We start from the raw sequence: 23,840 nt of genomic DNA on the forward strand, positions 1-23,840 counted from the left end.
ACTGTAAATATTCATATCGGCTTTGTTGGGCTTAATAAACACACTCTCAAATTACATCAAAAAATTTTTTTATTGATGTTAATCACTTTTTATACACGAACATCAGTTTGAAAAAAGTCGGTCTGCGGTGTTGATGATTTCTCGGCGATGGTTAACCTGAAATAAAAAAATCAAACGGTTTCATTCAGATTCAGAATATTAATGGCCTTGGAATGAATCTTACGATTTTTGAACCAAAATTTTTTTTTCAAAAACGGCAAAAAAGCGGTCTCTTTCAACTATTTTCAAAAATGACCGCCATTTTGTCAATTTTTTGAATATCAAAAATCGTATGATACATTTCAAGGCTATTAACATGCTGAATCTCTAAAACCGTTCGATTTTTTGGTTTCGGGTCAACCATCTCCGACAAATCATCAACACCGCAGACGTACCTTTTTTTCAGACTGATTTTCGTGTACAAAAAGTGATTAAAATTAATAAAAAAAATTGTTTCAATGTAATTCGAGAGTGATTTTATTAAACCTAACAAAGCCTATATCAATATTTACAGTTCAAACTTATGAAAAGAATCTTGAAAAAACCCTTTTTTTTGCTCGTCAGTTGGGTAGACCCCTTAAATATTATCGTACCTATACAATAAATTCTTGTCTTATCTGTAGCTCGGACTATACACGGTAATTTAGCATTTATTATACCCTACATCGACGGCAAATCCTCAGATCTCGGATACAGTTGACGTATTCCTAATACAGCTAATCGTTGTTACTCACACAAAGTCGTCAAGTAGGTTTATTCTTCGAATTATTTAAGTTCGAGTTTGAATTTCCCGCCAAAAAGTTTCAACCCTATACTAAACGCTTATTTGTTTTTCATCGCGTCTCGTTTCAGCCCTCCAACCTTTAAAACTGCCACACCGACTTCTCGGACACAGCTCAGGCTACAGCTGATGAGGGAACAGCTGCAGGAACAAGAAAGACGGGAGGCGGAACATCAACAGAGATTTTCCAGGCCGGTCGCAGCCGCTCCGAGACCCGTTCCGCCGACCCCACTTTCAACCATTGGCGTTGATGTGCCTCCGCAAGTATTGCAGGTACGATTATCGACGAGGAAATTTTGCTTAATTTTTTATTATACTCTGATGAACTTTGACGAAAACGTTGTTAACGGAAATGCTTTGTTTTTATAAAATTTTGCTCTTCAAATACATCGTAGAAATATTGGATCGATCGAATCCTAAATTTGATTTACGTACTCATTTGATAGTTGATTTTCTTTTGTTGTTGTTGTTCGAATACTCAAATCACTGGATTAATTGAATTCGAAAACTGATCCTTTTCAAATTGAGAAAAACAGCGTCGATTCAGATCGAAATTTAAAAAATTCGATGATCCCTTTTCGAGATATCATCGTTTGAATACTTTTTTAAATTCTGTTATTTAGGCAATAGAAACCGCTAGATTGATCGTATCCAAAATCTAATCAGCTCCAAACTGAAAAGAGCCGCGTCGATTGAGACCAAAATCATCGAAATCCGTTTATTAATTCCCGAGATATCGTCGACGGAAGATCGATCGCACTGCACAGTCAGATAGATGTCCATTTCGAAATGGACGGTGGTGATTCTCTAATCTCTGTACCTCGAACCCAACAAAACGTTTAGCTGTAGTAGTGAAAGCTGCGCTTTTCTTTTTCTTTCTTATACCCCTTCTTCGATAAAACAGCGGAGCGGAGAGTCGTTCTAAGAATTTGAAAACATCTCGGTTTTCGCGCCAATTTCGTAATCCGAATACATCCAGCCGGAAATTTAAAATACTGATAAAGTACGACCGGTAATCGTTCGGCTTCGAGTTCAACCAACTTCTCTAAGCCGACGTTTTTGCACGGGACCTGTTTTACCCTTGCAAAATGATTTCGTAGCTCCGGAACGCGCGAACGTAAAAATAAAAGAAGGCGAATAACGTCTTTCCCGCGCTTTTTGTCTCACCTGTACCGACTGGCGACACCCACGTGCCTTATTCTTAATTCTCTCGCTCGCCCAGAGATGGCGGAAGCATCTCGAACGTCGTTTCACTCGCTTCTCAGCTCCCTTTTATTTTTTTGCATCGCGGTTATCGACCGGATTCGTGATAGTTCTCACCTGGTAACTCGAGTTTCTAGTCTTGGAACTTTTTCATAGAATCTCCCCCCTCCATCACGCCACGGTATTATTATTAATGTAACAGGTACTATTTGTGTACGATAATATATAAACCATTCGATTCCGCAGATAGGAATCACACGCGGAACAATTTTCTTTTTCTCCTCCATTACACAATGTTTCTTTTTCCTTTTAGTCTAAGAATCGCACCGCGTCACTTATGATTCAATACCATCGGAATAACGAAGAAGAGAATTTTTTTTTTTTTTTTTCACAATAAAAGTATGTCAACTCATTCCAATATCTTCGTGGAATTTTTTCCTCGCCATAAACTAGTGTTCAAATCTTGTTCTAACGGAAATTATTTTGTTTTTATGATCATAACCTGAAACAGTCTAGTATACATACCTGTACGTACTTAAAATTTTCTTCTTATATATACACATATATTCGTGCCTTGGCCTTGTTTTTATAATAAAAAAATTGAAAAAAAAACTCGTACGAATGAGCCAAGACGGTTGAAAATGCCGCGGAATATGTATTCGTTGTTTATACCGAACAGCTACATGGGATCGATAATTTTTTTCGTAATTATGTCGTTTCGTTTGAAGAAACAAAAAGATCGGCGAAACAAAGAACGCGAGTAGCTTCGGGGCTCTGTTCCATTTTTAGGACAGTTCGTTCGTTGCTCGTACAAAATTCTATACATTCAATGCACTTTTCACATTTCGTATGGAACGTGAGATGGATAATATGTTGAGGTTATGTATTCCGCGTTGAAAAATCCTGTATTTTAAGTTACGAATTTCGTATCGCACAGCATGTGCTTCGTTCGCTGTTCGGGTTCCCGTTTCGACATTTTTTATTCTCTGCAAATAGTTGCATCTTTGTTGTATATTCTTTTTCAGGGATTTTTACCAATTTTTGTAAGAATCAATTCCTTCGCGCGATCGTGATTCATATTTTTTGTTTTCTTAGAATCCGTGTATTTTGTTTCTCTCACTCACGTTTTTATATCCCCGCCGAGTTAGTATATCGTACAATTAATCCGAATGGAAAAACAGCCAAAAAGAAAAAAACAACAACAAAAAGCTGAAAAAGAAAAAGGAACAACATCAAAAATACACACGTACAGTTTGATCCGATTGAAAAACGTTCGAGGCGGTTGACTTTTTCTCTCTGCTCGTAAAGATGAATTTCTTAACTTTTTTTCAGGACGAACAAACGTCTGAAGCCTTTTTTTAAGGTTAGGCTAGGTTTTTTTTTTTTTTTTTTTTTTCCAACTCTTCATGAATAACTACCAGTTTCCAATGTCGAAACGAACCGTGTAAATAATGTCGCGTGAATCTTTGTATTTCGTTTTTTGCTTTTTTTCATTGAAACAATTGACACACAACTCGTTTGAAGTTTGACGAGAAGGCGTATGCCTGAATATCCACAGATTTTTTTGCAAAAAAAAAAAAATAAAATAAAAAAATAATAACACATTTTCTTTTCCTATATGTATATGTTCGTTATTTCTCTTTATTTCACGACAAATTCGAGTCGGTAATTGATATAATTGTATCGACATTCAGCAACAATCCGCGATGCCGCATAGCAGCCATTATATTATTTATTATATTCCTCCGGTTAACCGTAGAAAAAAAACATTGCGACATTGTGTCAACCGTTTGAATTCAATTTTACACGCATTATCGCACGCAAAAGAATCGAGCTAATTGTTTACAACGCACAAATATTCCTTTCATACCTCGTACTTAAGTGTATGTATCGCTACCGTTCGATACTTTTGTTCTATCTCGTTAATATAATATCTTCCCGTAGATTCAGTTGTGGGGTTCTTCCTGCCTTGTAAAGATAAATTAGTTTTAGGTTGTAGGTATTCAAACCTATAGTATTATTAGGTTTAGGTATTCAAACATTCGACATAATTTTCTTGTATCATTTTATCGGCGATGTTTTTATCTTGATGATATTTTCACCGGTTTCGTTTTCAAATTTGTCGCCCGTTTTTTTTTTCTTTTTTTTTTTTTCCTCAAGCTTTCGAAATTCCGTCGTAATACGTGTATACGTTTGCTGCACGTAGGTTTTTATCATTACTTTTATCATCGTGTAATATTTTAATCTTATTTGTGTATACATACGCAAAGATATGCGTTAATTGCACGAGGAAAAAAAAAAAGAAAAACATGTCTGAGAAAATGAAAAGGAACATTCTATCGTTGTGATAAACTTTCATCCGGTATCATAGATCGGTGCGTGTTAAAAAGAACACAAAACAAATAACGTCGAGTACTATACACGGTTATTAATTATCAGATCACTCGCGATTCGTTTATACCCGCATATAATTGTACAGATATATTATTGTATGTATTATTATCGTGTAAATAGTAATAAGAGTTTTATTTTATTTTATTTTTTTTTTTCTACAAAATGAAAACATTTAGAGCAATTTCAGTTTTTAGGGCTTTATATTTATAGTTTCAGGAAAATTTTGGAACATTCATCTCATTAATTATCAGAACAGATTTTTTACTTTTTTATCTCCATATTTTTTTGTTTGCATTTTTGACAAAAATTTCAATTTTAGATCGCAGATCGAGGTGACAAGAAATTAAAAACATTTATAATAATAAAACGTGCTATCGTTGGTAGTCAAATAATTTCGGTGTTCTTGTATTATACGTGCGTATGTATGTATAAAAAAAAAGCAGATTTTTGAGAATTTTTTCAGATTTTTGAAAAGGACCGATTTTTTTTATGTGTTTCAATAATCATATAATATTAACGGTTATATAGGTACAAGGGAAAAATGTGAAAAAATTGAAAAGTGCTTTTTTGCGAGCGTAGAATCGTATAAAAAATCGTCAAGCGAATCAAAAGTGGTGAGAGTTTTTCATTCGTCGAATTGAGACGGAATCCCCTATATAACACCTATATTGATAATGTTGCGTTGTAAATGATCGCGTCGACTGCTAAGATAATTGCCACCGCCAGTGGCGTTGCGTCGTTATTCATCGACCTGCGTCATCACTGAGGGTTGTGCGTAATTTCCTCGACTTCTATGACGAATATTTGCAATATTTACATTTCCCTTTTTATTTATATCTGTAGGCGTCTATTTCAACATTTTTCTGGTACTTCGTTTTTTTTTTTTTTTTTCGAATAATACGAGTATATAGAGGAGGGTGGGGCACAACGATCCCCCTAGCCGGTTATTACTTTTTGTGATTTTTACCACCAAATTAATTAATTTTTCTTCTACCTTGAACAAATTCACCGAAATTTTACCAAAACGCTAAAAAAAAAAAAATTTTTTTATTTCGAAAGGTCCATTTTCATCAGGATATGGTAAATTGGCCTGAAATAGTTTGAGTGGATGAATACTTTAAATTTATAACAATTCAAAAAAACATGAAAAAAAAAAATTTCTTGACCTAAGTTTTCAATCACAGTGCCGACTATTTTGGAGTTAAGGTAAAAATCTGAAAAATTGGGTCATTTTTAAAAAATTATTTGAAGTTGATTTGGCGGGTGGGGCGGAAGAAATTCGTCTACACCCTAAATAATATTATCTTTGTTTATACATAATACAGTATACAAGGCCACGGGTACGAGCAAGCAATCACAGCTGTTGTCAAAACGGTGATATTTAATTAACGATCAATGTATGTAACTCGTGATCCGTGTTGATCGATCGAATATAAACGGTATTAATAACGGATGAATATTATGCAAAAAAAGAAATAATTCTCAAATTCTCAAATGTGGCTGCTTAAATGTATCGTTAATTATAATATATATTTCAAGGCCTGGTGAAAAAATCCTTTACTATATTTCGCCCTCTTCAGGAAAAGACTCGAAATCAAAACTTACTCATCTTTCAGGATATTCTGACCAGCTTTCGTCTTCGCATACAACTTCGGAAAATAAATGTTATATCCAAATTTCAAGTCATTCGGGCCATTATTCGACGAGATATTGCAAATTATGCTTCTAAATATGGAAAAATCTTCATTGGGACACAATCGTCCAATTCATACATATTAGAGTGAAATTTTGCCATATTAGTTCTTTATTATACGAAGTACTACGTATTCTGGTCGTTCGCTTATTTCGGTACTATATTTCACCCTCTTTAGGCAAGGACGCGAAATCAAAACTTATTAATCTTCAAAGATATTCTGACCAGCTTTCGTCTTCGCATACAACTTCGGAAAATAAATGTTATATCCAAATTTCAAGTCATTCGGGCCATTATTCGACGAGATATTGCAAATTATGCTTCTAAATATGGAAAAATCTTCATTGGGACACAATCGTTCAATTCATACATCTTAGAGTGAAATTTCTGCTTCTTTCGATACTACATTACTTCACTCTTTTCAGGTACGGACGTTGCTTGAGAACCCGACACGCTACCACGTCGTCCAGAAGCAGAAGAACCAGGTCCGGCAGTACCTCCACGAGTCCTTCAGAGGCGGCGACGCCGATGCAACCGGAATGCCGACGAGCCAGGGCAGTGAGGGCGGAGGGTGCGTCACACCCCTCGACACCGGGCCCCCGCCTCAGCACGTTGTCGCCCCCATAGCCGCCCCCATGGTGCACAGTGCGCCCCCTCACAACCCGCCGAAGCCACAGCATCCTCATCTCGCCTCCTACCCCAGAGGACCCGCCCTCCTCCCTCAGGGGCACGCCGATGCCGTTAGTCCCGATATTGGCACTGGCGCCATGTCACCCGGACTTTCGAGCGTCGCTACGACCAACTCGGAGGTGAGTCAATTTCACATGTTGCATATTGTTTCGGAATTATTACAAGGGTGCGGTTCGACCTGTGAACCTGAAAAGTCTGGAACAGTCGGGGATTTTGTATTTTGTATTTTTTTTTGGATCTTGAAAGAATTACGGTGAGGACTCGGGAGATTTTTTCCTAATTTTGAGGAAACTTGAACAAATGTTTCCAATGTAGTTTTACCGAAATTATACCCTGCGGTATAACGTGTTTAACGCGTTATTCTGTTTCGATTAGGTACATTATTTTTCTTTCATATACATCAATGATGTAAAAAAAAGCTTCAAAACGGATGGAATATAATTTGGAGCGTCATTTTAATTTTTATAAACACAAAAGTTGAACGGAATATTACTATTTTGGGGTGGGGGGTAAAAATTTAGAATAATCAAAGTATTGTACTGATCACGAATTGGTGGAATTTTTCAAATGTGAGAAAATATGTTTTATATAGAATTTTCGAAATGCAGAAGGATGAAATATATTGAAAAGTCAAAATGTTATGGAACGGTGGACATTTTTTAGAAACCGAAAATATGGAATCGCGAAACCTAATCTATCTATCGCACGATCTATCGTGATGAAAAGATGAAAAAAAAAAACAAAACACGAATTGCAAAAAAAATTTTGCCACTCGCGAATCACGTTCCATTTATCTTGTTTTCACGTACGTTTTCTCATTGTCTGAATTCGATTTCCTTCGGTCCTGAGTGGCTAGGATTGACAATTGTGAAGTTACAGCCGAAAAACGTGGCCAAAGCGGGAACAAAATGGACGAAGGAAATAAATTGAAAAAATATATATTATAGGTATGTCACGACGGCCTTCGATGCTTGGGTTATACGACGTGTGTATAGAATACGTGAGAATTGGTACGGTTTCCAGGCAACCCTGATTCGTCTTTGGACACACATATATACGTATTTCTTGTACGGTAATACGGAGCTTTTCAGATGAGAAACACGAAATTGCACACATACCTATATACATATATATACATGCAGGCTTGTGTAAGAAAGAAGCGTTACTGAAACGAGATCTTTTTTTAACAACGAGACGTTAACCATTCCTTGGGTGAAGAGGAAATCCTAATTACATTCTCAAACGGAGAGACATATATTACCCGCAACGTGTATATATATATATACACGTGGAATTCTTCTTGGACCGATTGTTGCTAATTTTTGGTAAAAATATTGTAACGAAAATTCGTCGCCACTTGACGCGTGGATAGAAATTTAAGTCAAACACACAAGGGTGACCGTGTAGCCATAATTCGTGTGTCCATGAAGGTTTGAATAGCCATGCAGAGCAATTTGTTGCTTCGATGTCGATTTCCAAGCGGCTACATTAATCAAGTCTGCACACTTACTTACCATTAGAATCTAGTGAGTAGTGGATAAATTATAATTAGATCGAAGCACAATTAGCGTGGCTTTTTCTTCTTTTGTTCTTGTCTCGCCAATGAATGTTCATAAAACGAAACGATGTAATTTGGGTCGCTCTCAAATCCTTGACCAATATTATTAACAATCATCCAACGAAGCGTATCTTGTATTTTCGAAGTGGAATATATTCGCGGTGAAATCGCACCCTCGTGTGCACACGCGTTAACTGTCGATATTAATATTGAGCCAATAACCGTTCAGCGCCTTCCTTAAGTGAGACGCTATAGCACAGCGAAACACCAGTTTCCATTCTAGACCAAACGGGATGCTCGGTTGTCCAACACGAGAGTTGAGACTAACAATAAGGGGCGTATCGTACACGTCAGGCATTAATCAGCAGTTTCGTATGGTTTTAGGTAATTAGTAATCGGAAGTCGACGTTGATTATGACCATAAAATAAACGAATGCCGTCTCCGACGATATCATACTTTTTTTCTGATGGATTCCAAGCTCGGAAATTCTTCATCCGATTTTTATCGCGAGGGTTCCCAAATTTGGGCCTCTCATAAATAGAGAGTAAATTTTAGATAACGAATATCTCCGGCATGCGGATAAAAATCCATTCATCGATATATCATGACTGTAACAATACCGAGATATTGTATCCTGTGCACACAACCTTCATGTACACACCTGATATATATGTCGATTCGTATTTACTGGATGTTTTAGATGTTTATCGAATGGTATAAGCTCCGCGATTTGATATCTAAATAAACTTTGCTCAAGTCTCGAGTAGTGTGTAGGCATAAGGGTATGCAAGCAACGGGCCAATCTGTACCTACTCGAAGTTCGGAGTTACATCAAGCTCTACACACACATGACACACACACACACACACACACACTTATGGCTGCTGCCGCCGCTGCTCTCTCTCTCTCTCTCTTTCTCATTGCAGATAGATCGTCTGGCCACAAGAAACTCCTCTTACCACTAAATGCCTAGAGTTTCGAGTATTCGGCTTGATTTATCTTGCCGACTAACCAAACACCCTCGTTAGGGCTAGGTCATGTCAGGATAGTGAAAAAACTTGCCGAGAATCGACGACCTCGAAGATGCTTGCTTCGCGTCAACGCGCGGCGAGTATTCAAATTCGAAACTTTTTTACCCATCGAGATATTCGAACCAGTTTTCGTGTACACTTATATGTTGAAAAAATGAATGCTGTGTCCAAATTTCAAGTCATTCGGACCATTGTTCACTCAGATATTGCAAATTATGCTTTCAAATATGGGAAAATCATCATCGCGACTCGATTGCCTAATTTAAACATTTTGGAATCAAAGTGAAACGTACTGTTTCTACTATACGAAGTACAACTACTACACATATTCCCTGCACTTATTTCAGTACACTAATATTGACCTTCCTCAGGTGAGATTTTGTTAATTTTCTTTTTTTCACCAAGGTTAGGTTAGGTCATGTGATCGGAACACGTCGAAGAAGAGTTTGAAACGTTTTTCGGTTGAATAGAAACGTTTGATTGTACTTGTATGACGTTAATCAGCGAATTGAGGAGGATTGCACGATTAGCGCGTTACGTTAATTGAACAGTGCGTGATGCAGCTGCACACGGATGTGTTTATCGCCACGGCAGCGAGACCGGCACGGGTTGTAATAAACTTTTGAACCTTTCACACGACCCTGATGGTCATCTTGTAACGGGAGGATCCTGAGCCGGTAGTTAGACCAGGACCGAGGCTCGTTTTATGCCTAGTCGGAATTGGGAGTCAATTAGTTTATTGTAGCTCGTTACGTCGTTCGTCTTATTCGTGTTCTTATACTACTTTGTCTTTTTCTTTTTCTTCTTCTTCTTCTTCTTCTTCTTCTTCATGACTTACGTGAGTCGTCTCAATCCACTTCAGCCCCCTTCCAATCTCTGCAGCTTTTTATATATATATATATATATACACATACCGTTTAATTTAACATAAAAATAAACGTAAAAACTTATCGTTCAACGAGTCCTGACGACGTTATCCTGCAGAGTTTCGGATATTAACAAGTGTAAATACTGCTGGGATCGAAGAACGTTCAAATGATAAAAAATTATCCTTTGAGAATTACGGACTCCAGACTGAATTTTTTTTATTTCATACATCGAGGGCAAGGAGGAAAGTGAAGCGTATTATATCATTCAACCATCACGTGGAATTATAGGTAGGTATGTACCCGTAGGTATAATATATGCGGGGAACCCAGTGCGTAATATTTCAATCGAAAACTTCACGCCGCCAGTCGTTCAGAATGGAACATTTACGATGGGATTCTGTTATTTATCTCATACTATACATAACCTTAAATTTATCTACCTCGCAGGTATTTATGGCCAATTATTAGATTTCGTCGTTTAAAGGCTTGAACGCGAAGGTCAACTCATTTTATAGATTATACTACTACTACTACAGGAATATTGTTGGTACTGTAGTTTCAAAAATTTATGATAATATCGTCTTCATCGGAAATTTTTTACTTTTTTTTATTATCATGGTTATCATTATTAATAAGTTTTTTCTTCTCTTTCTTTAATACATCCATACGAGTATTTCTTCTCGTAAAATGATCGTGCTCTTGATCCTCGACGTCGAGGAACATTAGACTAGGATCGAATAACCGAGTATTCTCCACATCTATATATATATATATATATATATATATATTGACCCGTTCAGTCGTTAACTCCCCTTAAAAGATGCGGGTTTGTTCTTTTCAATCACTTGGTATAGTTTAAACTTTTTCAATTCAATTGTGAGAAAAGAGACAGAATTCTACATCTCCGATAAAATAAAAAAAGGTACGACGAGCTGTTTGATTTTCTCGAGAAAGAGAGCAAAAAAAAAAAAAAAATGAAAAAAAATAAAAAACCTCTTCAATCGTCTCACTGCACAGCTATAAGATATCGAATATCGGTTTACGGATTTGAAATTCGAACGATTTTAAACCTACCAATCACCGTTAGCTTTTTGAAACGTTTTGTAACTTCGTTCGCTTCGACCATTAGCCACACTCGCTGAGCTTCGGAATATGGCGTATTATTCGCTGATTCGTCGACATCTTCCAATCTCTCGGATTTGAAAATTGTTATATAACCGGCGATGGTTTTTGGTATTTTTCTCTTCTTCTTTCGAATATATAACAGAAATTCTTGAACGAAATAAAAATTATCTCATAATTCGTTGAAAATTTTTATATACATATATAGAATTAATTTTGTGTAATGCGTGTATAAAAATTTTTCTGTCATTTTATTACAACGTGGGCGATATAAGTTATGCATTACGTGTGGTGAACGACCGAGTGTCGATTTTTAAGGTTTGCAATGCAAACTAGCGTCGTGTAACCTGTAATAATGAATAATTAATATCGCGGTCAAAACTGTAATGACAATAATAATAGTAATAACAATTTCTTTCGGGACACTCACGCACCGTGTATCATATGTAATAATGATATAATTTCTCTTTTTGTTTTTCACATCCCTTGATGTTAATGTTAATTGGAGAAATTTTTTTTATTGTCCCCAAATTGGCAACGGCTCAATTCATTCGAGAAACGTAACGTAGTTGATTGTGAGTCGCAGTTATATATATATATATGTATAATCGTCGAGAGAGCGTTCACAAGAGTTTTCACATCCATACACGCTTATTGTGGTATTAATAGGCGTTCCGGCCGCACGACGTGTGTGTACATCATATTCACACGCATAGCATTATGAAGCCTTTTGCGACGTACATACATGTAGAATGTAATACAACGTAATCTACGTATTTCATTGTATATAATATGTTGTTTTTTTTTTTTTTTATATGTATACGTATGAATATGTAACATATATATATATATTATGTACAACAGCCATACATCAATCTGATTTTGTACAGCGGGGGGGATTAACGCGTCTTTGACACGTTAAATAATTTGTTTTATCAGTATTTCGATGCCTTCATAAAGTCGGGATTTATTGCCTTGTTTCGTACCGTACAGCGAAAAAAAAAAAAAAAAAAAAAAAAATTTCTCTATATATAAATAAATAAATATTATATATTTTATAGGTATATCAGACCTCTAATTATTATCACAATTTTTTTTTTTTTTTTTTTGCGTCCATCGTACGTCGTTTGCTTTTCAAACATTTTTTCCATCCTTTGCTTTTTTTTTTTTTGTATTTTTTTTCTTACTTGAATTCAATTTCGTTCGCCGTAATGTTGACGCGATTATAATCTGCGAACGTATTTTTATACAACGGTTGTAATTATATCAATGATCGTGTATCACTTGGAAATTATGATACAGGATATAGAAATTAAGTATATAGCGTGAATAATATATAATCAGACATTGAAAAGACAAGACAGTGTCTTCGTGTATGTTTTATTTTTTTTAAATTTTATTCTCGTTTTATTCGAGTAAAAAATTGAAAATACAACATTTGCGTACGAAAATTCACATGGTGAGTAAAATTGCGGTAGTTTTTTTTTTTGCGAGTGTCTTTTTTTTCTATCTTTATTCAAAAGGCATGTACGTGTGTAAACGTATGAGAAGTGAAGCTTAATTACGTAAATGGACAATATCGAGTCTGATATAATTCTAAATTCTTATAATTGCGAAGGGAAAAAAATATGACTCGAACTATTAAATAAATTTCATCGCGAACTGACAGTCAAGTATTTTGATACCGCAACTAGAGTTTTTTCGCTATAGGTAATTTCTAACGACCGTCGATGTAATAAATCTAATTTGATATCTACTTAGTGGCAACAGTAATTCGTATCGTAGTTGCGCGGCGAGAAAATATTTGATTGAACACCTGTCAGTGAAATACAACACACACACACGCACACACAAATTTTATGTACATTTTTTTACCAACGAAGAGAAACACCTTTTTATTGGTTATTTTTTTTCTTTTCTTTTCTTTTCTTGTTTCCTTTTTTCTGTGATAAATTTTTTTTTTTTTCCCAATACCAGGAATAATGTCAGGGTGAAAAAAAAACAACAACAACAATAACTGAAAGATTAACCCATAAGACGATGAACAAGTTATCTTAGTTAAACTCAGTGAATCTAGTATATTTATACGTATATTGTATACATGTTACGATGCGGTGTACTTGAAATTTTTCTATGAAACTAGGCTGCTCAACGCCCACAGATAGGCAACCGAGATTACATTTAGTATATTTTTACTAAATATCAGAAAAGACGTAGTAGTTTTGGTTGCCTATCACCGGGCGTTTAGCTGTTACGGATACGGACAGAAAGCTTGTATGTATGTACAATAATTGGTATTATTCTGCATTTGAAATAACAATAACAGAAAAAAAAGAAAAAAAAAAAAAGAATAAAAGAAATAATTCAGACGAAAGACTGCGCTTACATATGTATAATAATTATACATAATGTAATCCCGTTAATACATACATATATATATATATATATATAACGTTCTATAACAACAGCAAAGACTAAGAGAGTAAAATAGAATGAAGTGAGAGTGAGAGGAAATTATAGGGTATACTATACTATATATATATATATTATATTACAGTACAGCTGTGAACGTATTAAGCAATTGTTGAAGCCTGTATCCGAAGGATCAAAGTGTGTAAGTATCACAGTACGTAGACTTCTTATACGCGTAGTTAGTTTTCGAGTCTTTCCAAGTGTGGGGGTGGCGGTGTGTTATGTAAGGCCTCCCCCCCCCCCCCCCCTTCCTTCTCCTCCTCCTCCTCCTCCTCCTCCTCTTGCTGTTGCTGCTGCTGCTGCTGCTGCTGCTGCTGCTGCTCTCTTCAAACCTTGAGGCCCCGCCGCAGCCTAACCGCCGTGGTGGCGACGACGGTAGTCAACGTTGTCGCCGATGCTAGATAGTACGAGCATGCGACTAGCACCGTTTGCCTCGCTAGCTTGCCTGCAGATCGCGGTTCATCACTCGACTCTCTTCCGTCTCCGTCTCTTTCTAACCTCCAAATCCATTCTCCGCTCGCACCACCACTAGCACCACTACCCCACCACCACTCGTTGCCCGTGGAGTTACGCCCCTCCGTTATTCCCCGTTTTCAAACTCTACCAGCTTCCCGCCGCCGACGACGACGAAGCGACAACGTGAAATATTATTATCGGTTTTCGTTCGGTTCTTGCGACTCGTGGAAAACTTGGTAAAGCGTGGTTGAAATTTTAATTGTGAATTTTTTCGTATTCGTCGTCGTTGTTGTTCTTGTTGTTATTGTTGTTTCGTGGTTGTGCCAGAAGACACTTTGTTTTTTTCTTTTCAACATCGACGGTGAAGTGTATAAATTTGATTTTGTAAATAACCGAAACACGCTACAGTTTATCGCCCCCCCCCCCCCCCCCCTGTCCTTGGCCTTGCCGTTTGTTTTCCTGCCTTATCTTGGTGCTTCTTAAATGGAAAGAAACCGGTTCGATAGGCCATCGGACCTTCGGTAATTGGGGTTCACGATTTTGGGACTCGGAAGTTGACATAAAGTGATAACGAGAAAGTTTACTGCGGATTGTATCTAGTTTGTGGAATGTTCGGCTTGCTGAACATACAAACATACGTGTGTAATGAATACGTAATCGGGAAGTGTTTTTATCGGAAAAGTTTGGTAGCACGTGTTACAATCGTTTCAAGTCTTACCGGTCATCGTTGTTCGTTAACGTTGCGCCGACTGTCTTCTTTCCACATCGTCAATTAAACGTGATGAAACATTTGGGCTTGCCTGGTATTTGTTGAACGGTTTTTGGAAACGATTTGAAACCAATTTCGAACGCTGTGTTACTTCCTGTGACTAAAATAGAAAAAGGAAACTTTGTGCGATATCGAAGTGGCTCCATTGATTGATTGATCTCTGCGTTCAGACCATTGATTCTAAGATCGGATCTTGAAGCCTGCGACCGGTTCTTGGAAACGGGAAAATATAACCTAATTATTTTTCACGCTTTTTAATGCACGATACGACACTAATCAAGACGACGATCAGAGTCGTTCAGCCGCGATGACATGATGCAAGCAAGACCAGAAGGCGCGGTATTACCAATGATAAAATATGACAAGTGAAGTGTGTTTCTGTGCATTGTGCGAGGAGTGCGGACAAGATAGTTGAAGATAGAAAGAAAAAGAACCCGCGACACTTGGAGTAGAAATTTACGTGATTTCGTTGCTGGTATTTCAAGCCTTTTCGTTTTTCTATTCGTCTTAACCAACTCGGCGTTGGATTTGGTACTTTGTGAAATCAGGGAACGAAGCTATCGTTCGCTGTAGAAGAGCGCAAGAGCAACACGTGAAGTTGAATAACGTGCTATTATATCGTGGAATGGGTTTTCGTGATTCGTCATAAAATCCCGGTGTTTATCCTCGTCCTGGAAGTTTTATAGGGCAGATGATACCAGAGATGCCGGTCTTCAATATTATCGCTCGGCGTTGCAAGGTGAGTTTCCTCAACGTCCTTCACTTTCATAATTCATTCCATTCTTCGTTACGTTTTCTTCTTCTTCTTCTTCTTCTTCTTCTTCTTCTTCTTCTCCTATATCGCATATTTATTTTATACACGTATAGCAAGGCGACTTTTACCCGTTGAGCTAACAGATTTCCCAGAAAGATCTACAAGTTTGCTTAACAAGTTGTCGTGGTTGCGTCTGTAACCACGATGCCAATAAGGTGGCAATAATAACATATTTTTCACAATTGATTTTACGGGGAATCGTAACCCACGTCATTGGCATTATAATCAGGATGTCGGAAAGACCGGAATCGAGGAAATGAACGAAATTAATGAAAAAGTGTAAACGAAAGGAAAAGGTCTTAAAGAAGATGAAGAAGAAGAAGAAGAAGAAGCATCCTAACCAAGTTAGACTTCCAAGAGATTGTCTCCGCATAATCGAAAGTAAAACAACTTTCAAAGTATTATAACACGTCACAAAGTTCTTGATGAATTGGCGCCGTTTAATGCCTTGGTATCTCATATAGTAAAAACGCGGACGGTGTGTCGTAACAACGTCAATTGTCTCGATGATTGATAAGAAAAACTTGATGGTGGTGGGGGGCGCTTATGGCTCTGCTCTATTAGTATCGCACGTATCGCAAACTTGTCCCTGAATTTTATATCACACCTTTTCACACCAACCAACTTTACTTCCGTACCTCTGATGATCGCGATTTTCATCGCCAATGGAACGGATACACTTCACTCTCAATCGTGACCCAATCATTATGCCGCAAGGATGAATTGCCAATCGCGGTATTAGTGATCTGTGGAAATTAATGCTCGGTAAGGTTACAGCGCTGTCATGGAATTACCGATAAAACTCTGGGAATTACCTTTGTATACTCATATGGGGAAATCATTTATTCGCATTTATACAAGCGTTTATGCAAAATTTTCCTTCTTATTTTACTTTTCATTTTTTATATTTAGCCTGACAAGTTTTTCCATAATGATCGATTTAATGTTATGAAAAATTTAAAGTAAAGTAACCGCTTGAAAATTTTACACAAGTTTTTCAAATTAAAGTGAAAACTGTTTGTATGATTTTCATTGATCTAGCATGATTTCGACTTACACGAATTTACGTCCTTAAGGCGATACTACGGTCAGTTTTTACCCACCGAGTGACGTATGATTTATTTTTATACGCGATAATAATATCAGGAAATGTGTTTATGTAGTTCAATTATCACTTGTTGCAGGTGTAGATTTCTTGGCGTTAGTCTCGCATGAAATAAAAAAAAAAGAAAACAATTTTGGGTCTTCCTGTTCGGCATTGCATATAACGTTAGTGATAATTCACTCGGTCGGTAAAGAGTCGGTAAAAGTCTAAAGTATCCTTCTGTGAATGGATCTAAGCCCTAGACTCTGAATCTGAAGTTGGAAATAAAGGACACTGTTTAAAAAATTCACAGCAATGTAGTTATTTTCACCAATGATGGTAATTGTTATGTAATGCTACTAGGTAAATAAGTGCACGCCGATTATTTATTCAATAACAATGATAATTATAGTTTATTGGTGATTCAGTTGTAATACAAATATACTTTACGGGCTTTGCCCGGAGCGCGAGATAGGCCGACCTTACCCAGCCGTCGCTCAATTAGCACAAAGCTGTGTCGCGTAGACGCTACGCGTTTGGTACGCTCGCACACGCACACACTCATACGCTAACGCGATACATCACAATTCTCCGCCTCTTTAAAGATTTGGATTCAAGCGAGGCGACCTTCTCGGTACAGTGGTCTGCTTCTTCTTGTCGACTATTTGATCGATGTGCCTTTTGTGTGTACTGCCCTGATCGTCGCGTACAATAAAAGTCGAGGGCGATACTTTCTTAATGACTTTACCTGGCACACGTTTTTTACTCCTAACCCTGTGAGAGTCCATCAAGACATCGTCTCCGGCTTTTACATCTACCTTCCTATTTCCTCGCCTAGCTACTATCTGTGCTCTTTGTTGCCTGTCAACGGTCATCGAAACATCTGGTCTTAATACATCAAAACGAGTTCTCAGTTCTCGCCCAAACATTAAGAACGCCGGGCTGCGTCCTGTTGTACAGTGTGGTATGCTACGGTAATCAAGAAGAAATTTATTAATCGCGTCTTCGAGTCTCTCTCCCCCTTTAACGATTTTTTTCACTTTATCTTTGAAAGTATGAACAAAATTTTCAGCCGCGCCGTTCGTGGCCGGATGATAGGGGGGGGAGAAACTCACGTGGACTCCGTTTTGTTCTAGCCAATCTTTCAATCCGTATTTGAACTGGGGCCCGTTGTCTAAATGAACGTGTAAAGGTAAACCGTAATTAGCAAATAGTGTCTTGAATTTTTCGATGACCTTCGACGTTTTTGTATTATTTTTGAAATTTATTACTTCAGGCCATTTAGAGTGTGCGTCTATCACAATGAGGTACATATTATTAAAAAATGGACCTGCAAAATCGCAATGAATGCGACTCCACGCCTTTGGTGGCCAAGGCCAAGTAGTTAACGGTGTTTTTGCCGGGGTTTTTCGAAGTACTGAGCAAATGTTGCAATCCTCCCATCCGTAGCGTAAGTCCCAGTATCAATCTCGAATTTAACCGGGGTTTCATTTATTAAAACCGATATAAACATAGGATTCGCGTTTTTACTTTGCTCTAATGCCGATTCATTATCATCGATTTTTTTAATGTGCAAATTTGCATTCGTGACCTTTGTTTTTTTTTTATTCATACTCTCATAATTATTACGCGTAACCTTGAGGTGTAAGAAGTCGCTTTCGTGATCGTCGTCCGAGAAATCGCTGCTATCCTCGTCTGCTGCTTGGAGATTCTTCACCTCTTGCTTCGCGGCTGTGTTTACTGCTGCTTGCTTAATTCGGCACGCGCGTTCAATGTGCCCTTTTTTCACGCAGTACGAGCACACATAATCTCTATACTGGCACTCTCTATTTATATGGCCTTCTTTGCCACAACAATAACACACTAGCTTCTTTTGGCCTTGACGCTGCTGATTTGTGCCGCTCGACGTGGCTGATGCTCCTCCGGCACCTCTGCCCCCGCGGTGACCACCTCTCGTTTGGCTCGTGCTTGATGTTCCCGATTTTTTATTTCTCGTATCGACGTGGTAAAGTTCTTGTTTCGCGTTTTTATGTTCTAACGCGTTTTGAGATGACGAAGCATCTTTTACTGCTTTTTCTCTTGCAAGCGCGATTTTTAAAACTCCATCGTAATCGGCTTTCTCAATTTCAAAACATTTGATTCGTGTTTCAGTGTCCCTTATTCCACACACCAGCTGGTCGCGCAATGTGTCTTGTAGATCTGGAAAATTGCAGTTTAAAGCAAGTTTTTTCAATCGTGCGGCAAACTCTTGTATGTTTTCGTGCTGTTCTTGTCTTGCTTGGTGGAAGGTACATCTTTCCATGATTTCCGAAGGTTTGGGGTGCAGATGGTCAGTCATAACTTTGACTATTTGATCGTAAGTTTTTGTCTCCACATCTGCCGGAGATACTAATTGTTTGAGCAATTTGAAGCTTTCCTCGTCGATTAAGTCGATCAGCGTGGCTACTTTGTCCCCATCCTCGGTGATTTTCCTTCTTTTGATGTAGAATTTAAATCTTTCAATAAATAATTGCCAGTCTGATTTTCCAAGAATAAATTCTAATCTGCTTTTATTGTCCGACATGTTGTTACTGTTGGGATCTTCCTCTTCACTGTCGGTGTTTACAACGCGATTCTGTGTATTCTCACCCGTGAGGGTTTCATTGGCATTAGCTATACCTGCTGTTTCAGTATTTACTTCATCGTAATAATCTCTTAATTTCTTCCGGAGTGACTCGAAATTTTCGCTTTCAGAAAATTCTATATTTGCTTTATTCAGTTCATCTATAATTGCTGCTTTTGTCACTCCACTTTTATAAAGCCAGTTTTTATCTGCCTTTTGCATTGGCTTAGCACTTTTTAACACATTTAGCCCTATGCCCACACACGTAGAATTCAATAATCCTCGTCGCCAGTTGTTATGTAATGCTACTAGGTAAATAAGTGCACGCCGATTATTTATTCAATAACAATGATAATTATAGTTTATTGGTGATTCAGTTGTAATACAAATATACTTTACGGGCTTTGCCCGGAGCGCGAGATAGGCCGACCTTACCCAGCCGTCGCTCAATTAGCACAAAGCTGTGTCGCGTAGACGCTACGCGTTTGGTACGCTCGCACACGCACACACTCATACGCTAACGCGATACATCACAGTAATGATAAATGAAACGACATTCTTACTGTGCAATAGAAATAAATCGTGAGTATATTTGATTAAGATAAGCTAAGGTATCAACAATTTTGAAAAACGTTTTATAACTACAACGTTAAAAGTGATTAGACTCTGGTGTTTTGATTCGATTCTAACATGCGTGTAAGTTTATTTCGTTTAACGTATAGATCTCCAGAAATCGTTTGAAAAAATAGCCAATAATTGGATTGGATCAAAAACACCGGAGTTTGATAGTTTCGAGGATCATGATTATAAAACCTTTTCTTAAATCGTTGATATTTTAGTTTGTGTTATTCGAATTTCATCAGATTCATTCCTACGATATATCATTGGGATGTTGTTTCATTCGTATTCATTATTATTGGCGAAAGTAACCTTGCTGAAGATTTTTTAAACGGTTTTCTTCTATTTTGCTTACTTTTAATTCAAACGGAGTCCTGCCGATTCATCCATTCATCCATTCATTCATTCAATGCCGCAGCACACTCTACACTTTCTAGACGGATCGACAGCTTAGGGGATGTGATTTCGATCAATTTTCGATACTCAGGCGCCGTTGGACTACGCAAGAGTTTTTTTTGTAATTCAGCATGATGCATTGGCTAAGTGCGCGGTAACCGGGAGGCAGGTCAGCAAACCTGATTGAAAGAGTGTAATATCGGTTTCTGGGAATTGGAGAGCATTAGAACCTTGAAATTCTCCGGTATGAAGCAGATCGAATCGCTGTTCAAAGCAATTATCATCGTACAGTCTGCCGATATGAAAAACCGATCGTTTATCACTTATTTTTACTTTACGTAAGTTACCGTATCAGCTGTATAATTCTCCGACATTTTTTTCACGCTGCAATTCACAGTTCTGGAGAATTTTAACCCGTGAAAAAATTCGATCTCGAATCGTGATTTGGAGTTCCATTCTCTCCACCGAAAGAAATGTTCGTTGTTTTATTTTTTACTCCGATGAAAATTATCACTCTATTATATACTTGTACGGAGTGAATTTCTAACGACTGCATATTCCATCGTCTGCTAAAATTCAATACGTTCACGCAAGATCCGAAAGTAACTGTTTGCCAGGGTGACCAACCGTCATGAATATAGACGACAGTTCGCCGCGATTTACGTAACCTCAAAAAATTCTTACAGTAGTCTTCAGTTCAGAATTCACAGATAAATGAATAAATCTGTGTATATTCGAACGAGACAACCTAATTTATCAACGGTCTTAGAAAATGTTTTCTAATTACATTGTTTTATGCGCTCGATTCCCAACTGTCAACATTTTTTAGGTTAGAGAGAGTTGGTCCCCCTGACAAACAGTTGTTCTCAGATCATAGCGAGCGCGTATTAAATTTTAGCAGACAACGAACCATACAGTCGTTAGGAATTCACGAAGACTGCATGTTCAGTATATAACTGATAGGAAAGAAAAAAAAAAATAATATTATACCACCTTTACCCCATGTTGGAATTTCCACAGGAAAAACATGGCGTGCAACATTTTTCTTTTTTCTCCCATTCTCCCCTCAGTTTCCGCTCCCGCTCCCAGATTGTTTATCAACTTGTCGAGGAAGAATATTTCCGCTACTGCACACGTATAGTTAACATATTAAAATTTATCGCACTGTAAATTTATTTATTTACGAAAAGTTATCTTTGTCTGAACAGAATTTTCGTTTTTTTTTTTTTTTTTTTCAATTCTTTTTTAACGGTGGAATTGAATCATTATCTGCTTTAGCCTTGATTTATCTTGGCCTTGATATCGAGCCTTCTCTGATTCACATTTTACGAGAACGCGATGTATCTATCGTGTCTAAACTTTCGTAGATAGGTTATGTTTTCATACAACGCGTAATTACTAATGCCAAAATGTTGTATCTCAAAATATAAGACTTTTTGGCTCTGCGGACGAAAAAAAAAAAAAAAAAAAAAATGTGCACACTGTATAAATTTATGTAAAAAAAAATTGTCTTTTTTTTCTAAATTTTTTTTTATTTTGACACACGCTCTTTTGGCTTTAAGAATATTTTTCTTCCGAAAGCCAAAAAAGACGTGTGTTTGAAAAAAAAAAAAAAAAAAAAAAAGGGAAGGAAAAAAAAAGGAAAAAAAGGAAAAATTTCATTTTCCAATTTTTTCCATAGACTTTTATACGTTGTAAATATTTTTGAGTCGATTGGAGGGAAGAAAAAGAAAAAAAAAAAAACTTTCACACACCCTTTTAGCGTTAGTAACGCTATAATTTAGAAAAGGTTTGTCATGCGACGAGTAACGCGGTTCGAAACCGTTACATTAACGCGTTACAACACCTGCAGTTGTTGTCCGATCGAATTACGACAATTGCAGATTAATTCGCGGCACGGTTTTGCAGATTTAAGTTACACGTGGCGCATTTAGATCGTCGTCGTGCGTAACTGCGAAATTCGAGTTTCTCCTGCGTACATATATTATACATATATATATATATATATATCTGTACAACACCTTTCTTATACCGTATGCCAAACAAAAAAAAAAAAAACCTGATAAATCTTACACAAATTTTCCAACTTTCCAGCCCGATAGCAAAAGGAGGAAAAAAAAAAGAAAAGAAAAAAGCCAAATAAATTACAAAGAAAAAAAAAAAGAAAAATCAACGCCTTAGAATCCTTGGGATATACATATATATATATATATATATATATATAATTTATATTTATAATTTTTTTTTCTCACCACTTTTGTCAACTTCTTTTTTTTTTTTCTCCATCTTGTCTCGATCTTTGAAATCGTTTTTTCAAACTCGTTTCGGTGATCAAGTGTATAGGTAGCTGGTCTACAAATTAAAACTGATCTGCATGCTCATTATACCTACTTATGTATGTATGTATTTTTTGTAATTTTTTTTTAATTGTTTTTCGACACTCGCTTCGTGTGTAATAAGTGTATACTCGTAAATACGTATAATGTTTCCCGTTTCTAAACGTGTGAAAAACACGTGTCGCGTCGGCACAATATTGAGACATGTGTGACCCGGTCTTGACGTAACAGGCAATACGACGAACGTGTAGTACGGATAAAAAAGAATAACAGGCATTTATACACGTTAATCGAGGTGGAGAGCAACGTGGTTTGGATATGTAACCCGATTCAAATTTAGGCGCCAAATTATACACGAATATCATATTTTAATATGACAACAATACGAATCTATTGTCGTTACACACCTATTTTTGACAATTACACGTGTCTCTTCAAATAAGGTGTGTGTATACACCTATATACTCGACTTGAAACGAATTTTTTAACATCGTCAATGAGTCACGGCTTTATATTGTTTATAATTCGATTTTTAATCACGAAAGGATTACAAATTGTTTACAACGGTTGATGTTAGGGAATATTATGATGTCGACTCTATTTTTATCAGCCGAAATGTTTTTCGAATTGAAAAATCGAAATTTCGTTTTAGGGTGAAAAAGTAAGAGTCAGATTTTCGGAACACGAATGACCGTTAATGTGGTTGTTGTTTTTTGTGGCATGTATATTGTATATATGTATATATATATATATATATATATATATATATTCGTATATATGTCAGGTAGCAGACAACGTCCAATTACTATTTCTTTGAACTGTATACCTAATTGTCGTATTCATTTTTGAATATCGCAACGTCGTCCTCAATTATCGTCGTTGAACGTACTCCGACATATTATATCGATGTAT

General features: G+C 37.0%; 1 protein-coding gene across 5 annotated transcripts in view; it reads left to right on the forward strand.

Annotated features, from left to right (window-relative positions):
- The window catches only part of LOC124411187 (transcription factor EC), a 57,885-nt gene that overhangs the window by 17,491 nt on the left and 16,554 nt on the right, over positions 1-23,840 (forward strand). For all 5 annotated transcript variants that reach the window (XM_046890156.1, XM_046890153.1, XM_046890155.1 and 2 more), the window contains exons 2-3: positions 892-1,093; positions 6,536-6,919. In XM_046890156.1, coding sequence (XP_046746112.1) covers positions 892-1,093; positions 6,536-6,919 — 586 coding nt within the window. The remainder of the gene's footprint in view (positions 1-891; positions 1,094-6,535; positions 6,920-23,840) is intronic.

This window comes from Diprion similis, chromosome 10, assembly GCF_021155765.1.
Source record: "Diprion similis isolate iyDipSimi1 chromosome 10, iyDipSimi1.1, whole genome shotgun sequence".
Classification (NCBI taxonomy): domain Eukaryota; kingdom Metazoa; phylum Arthropoda; class Insecta; order Hymenoptera; family Diprionidae; genus Diprion; species Diprion similis.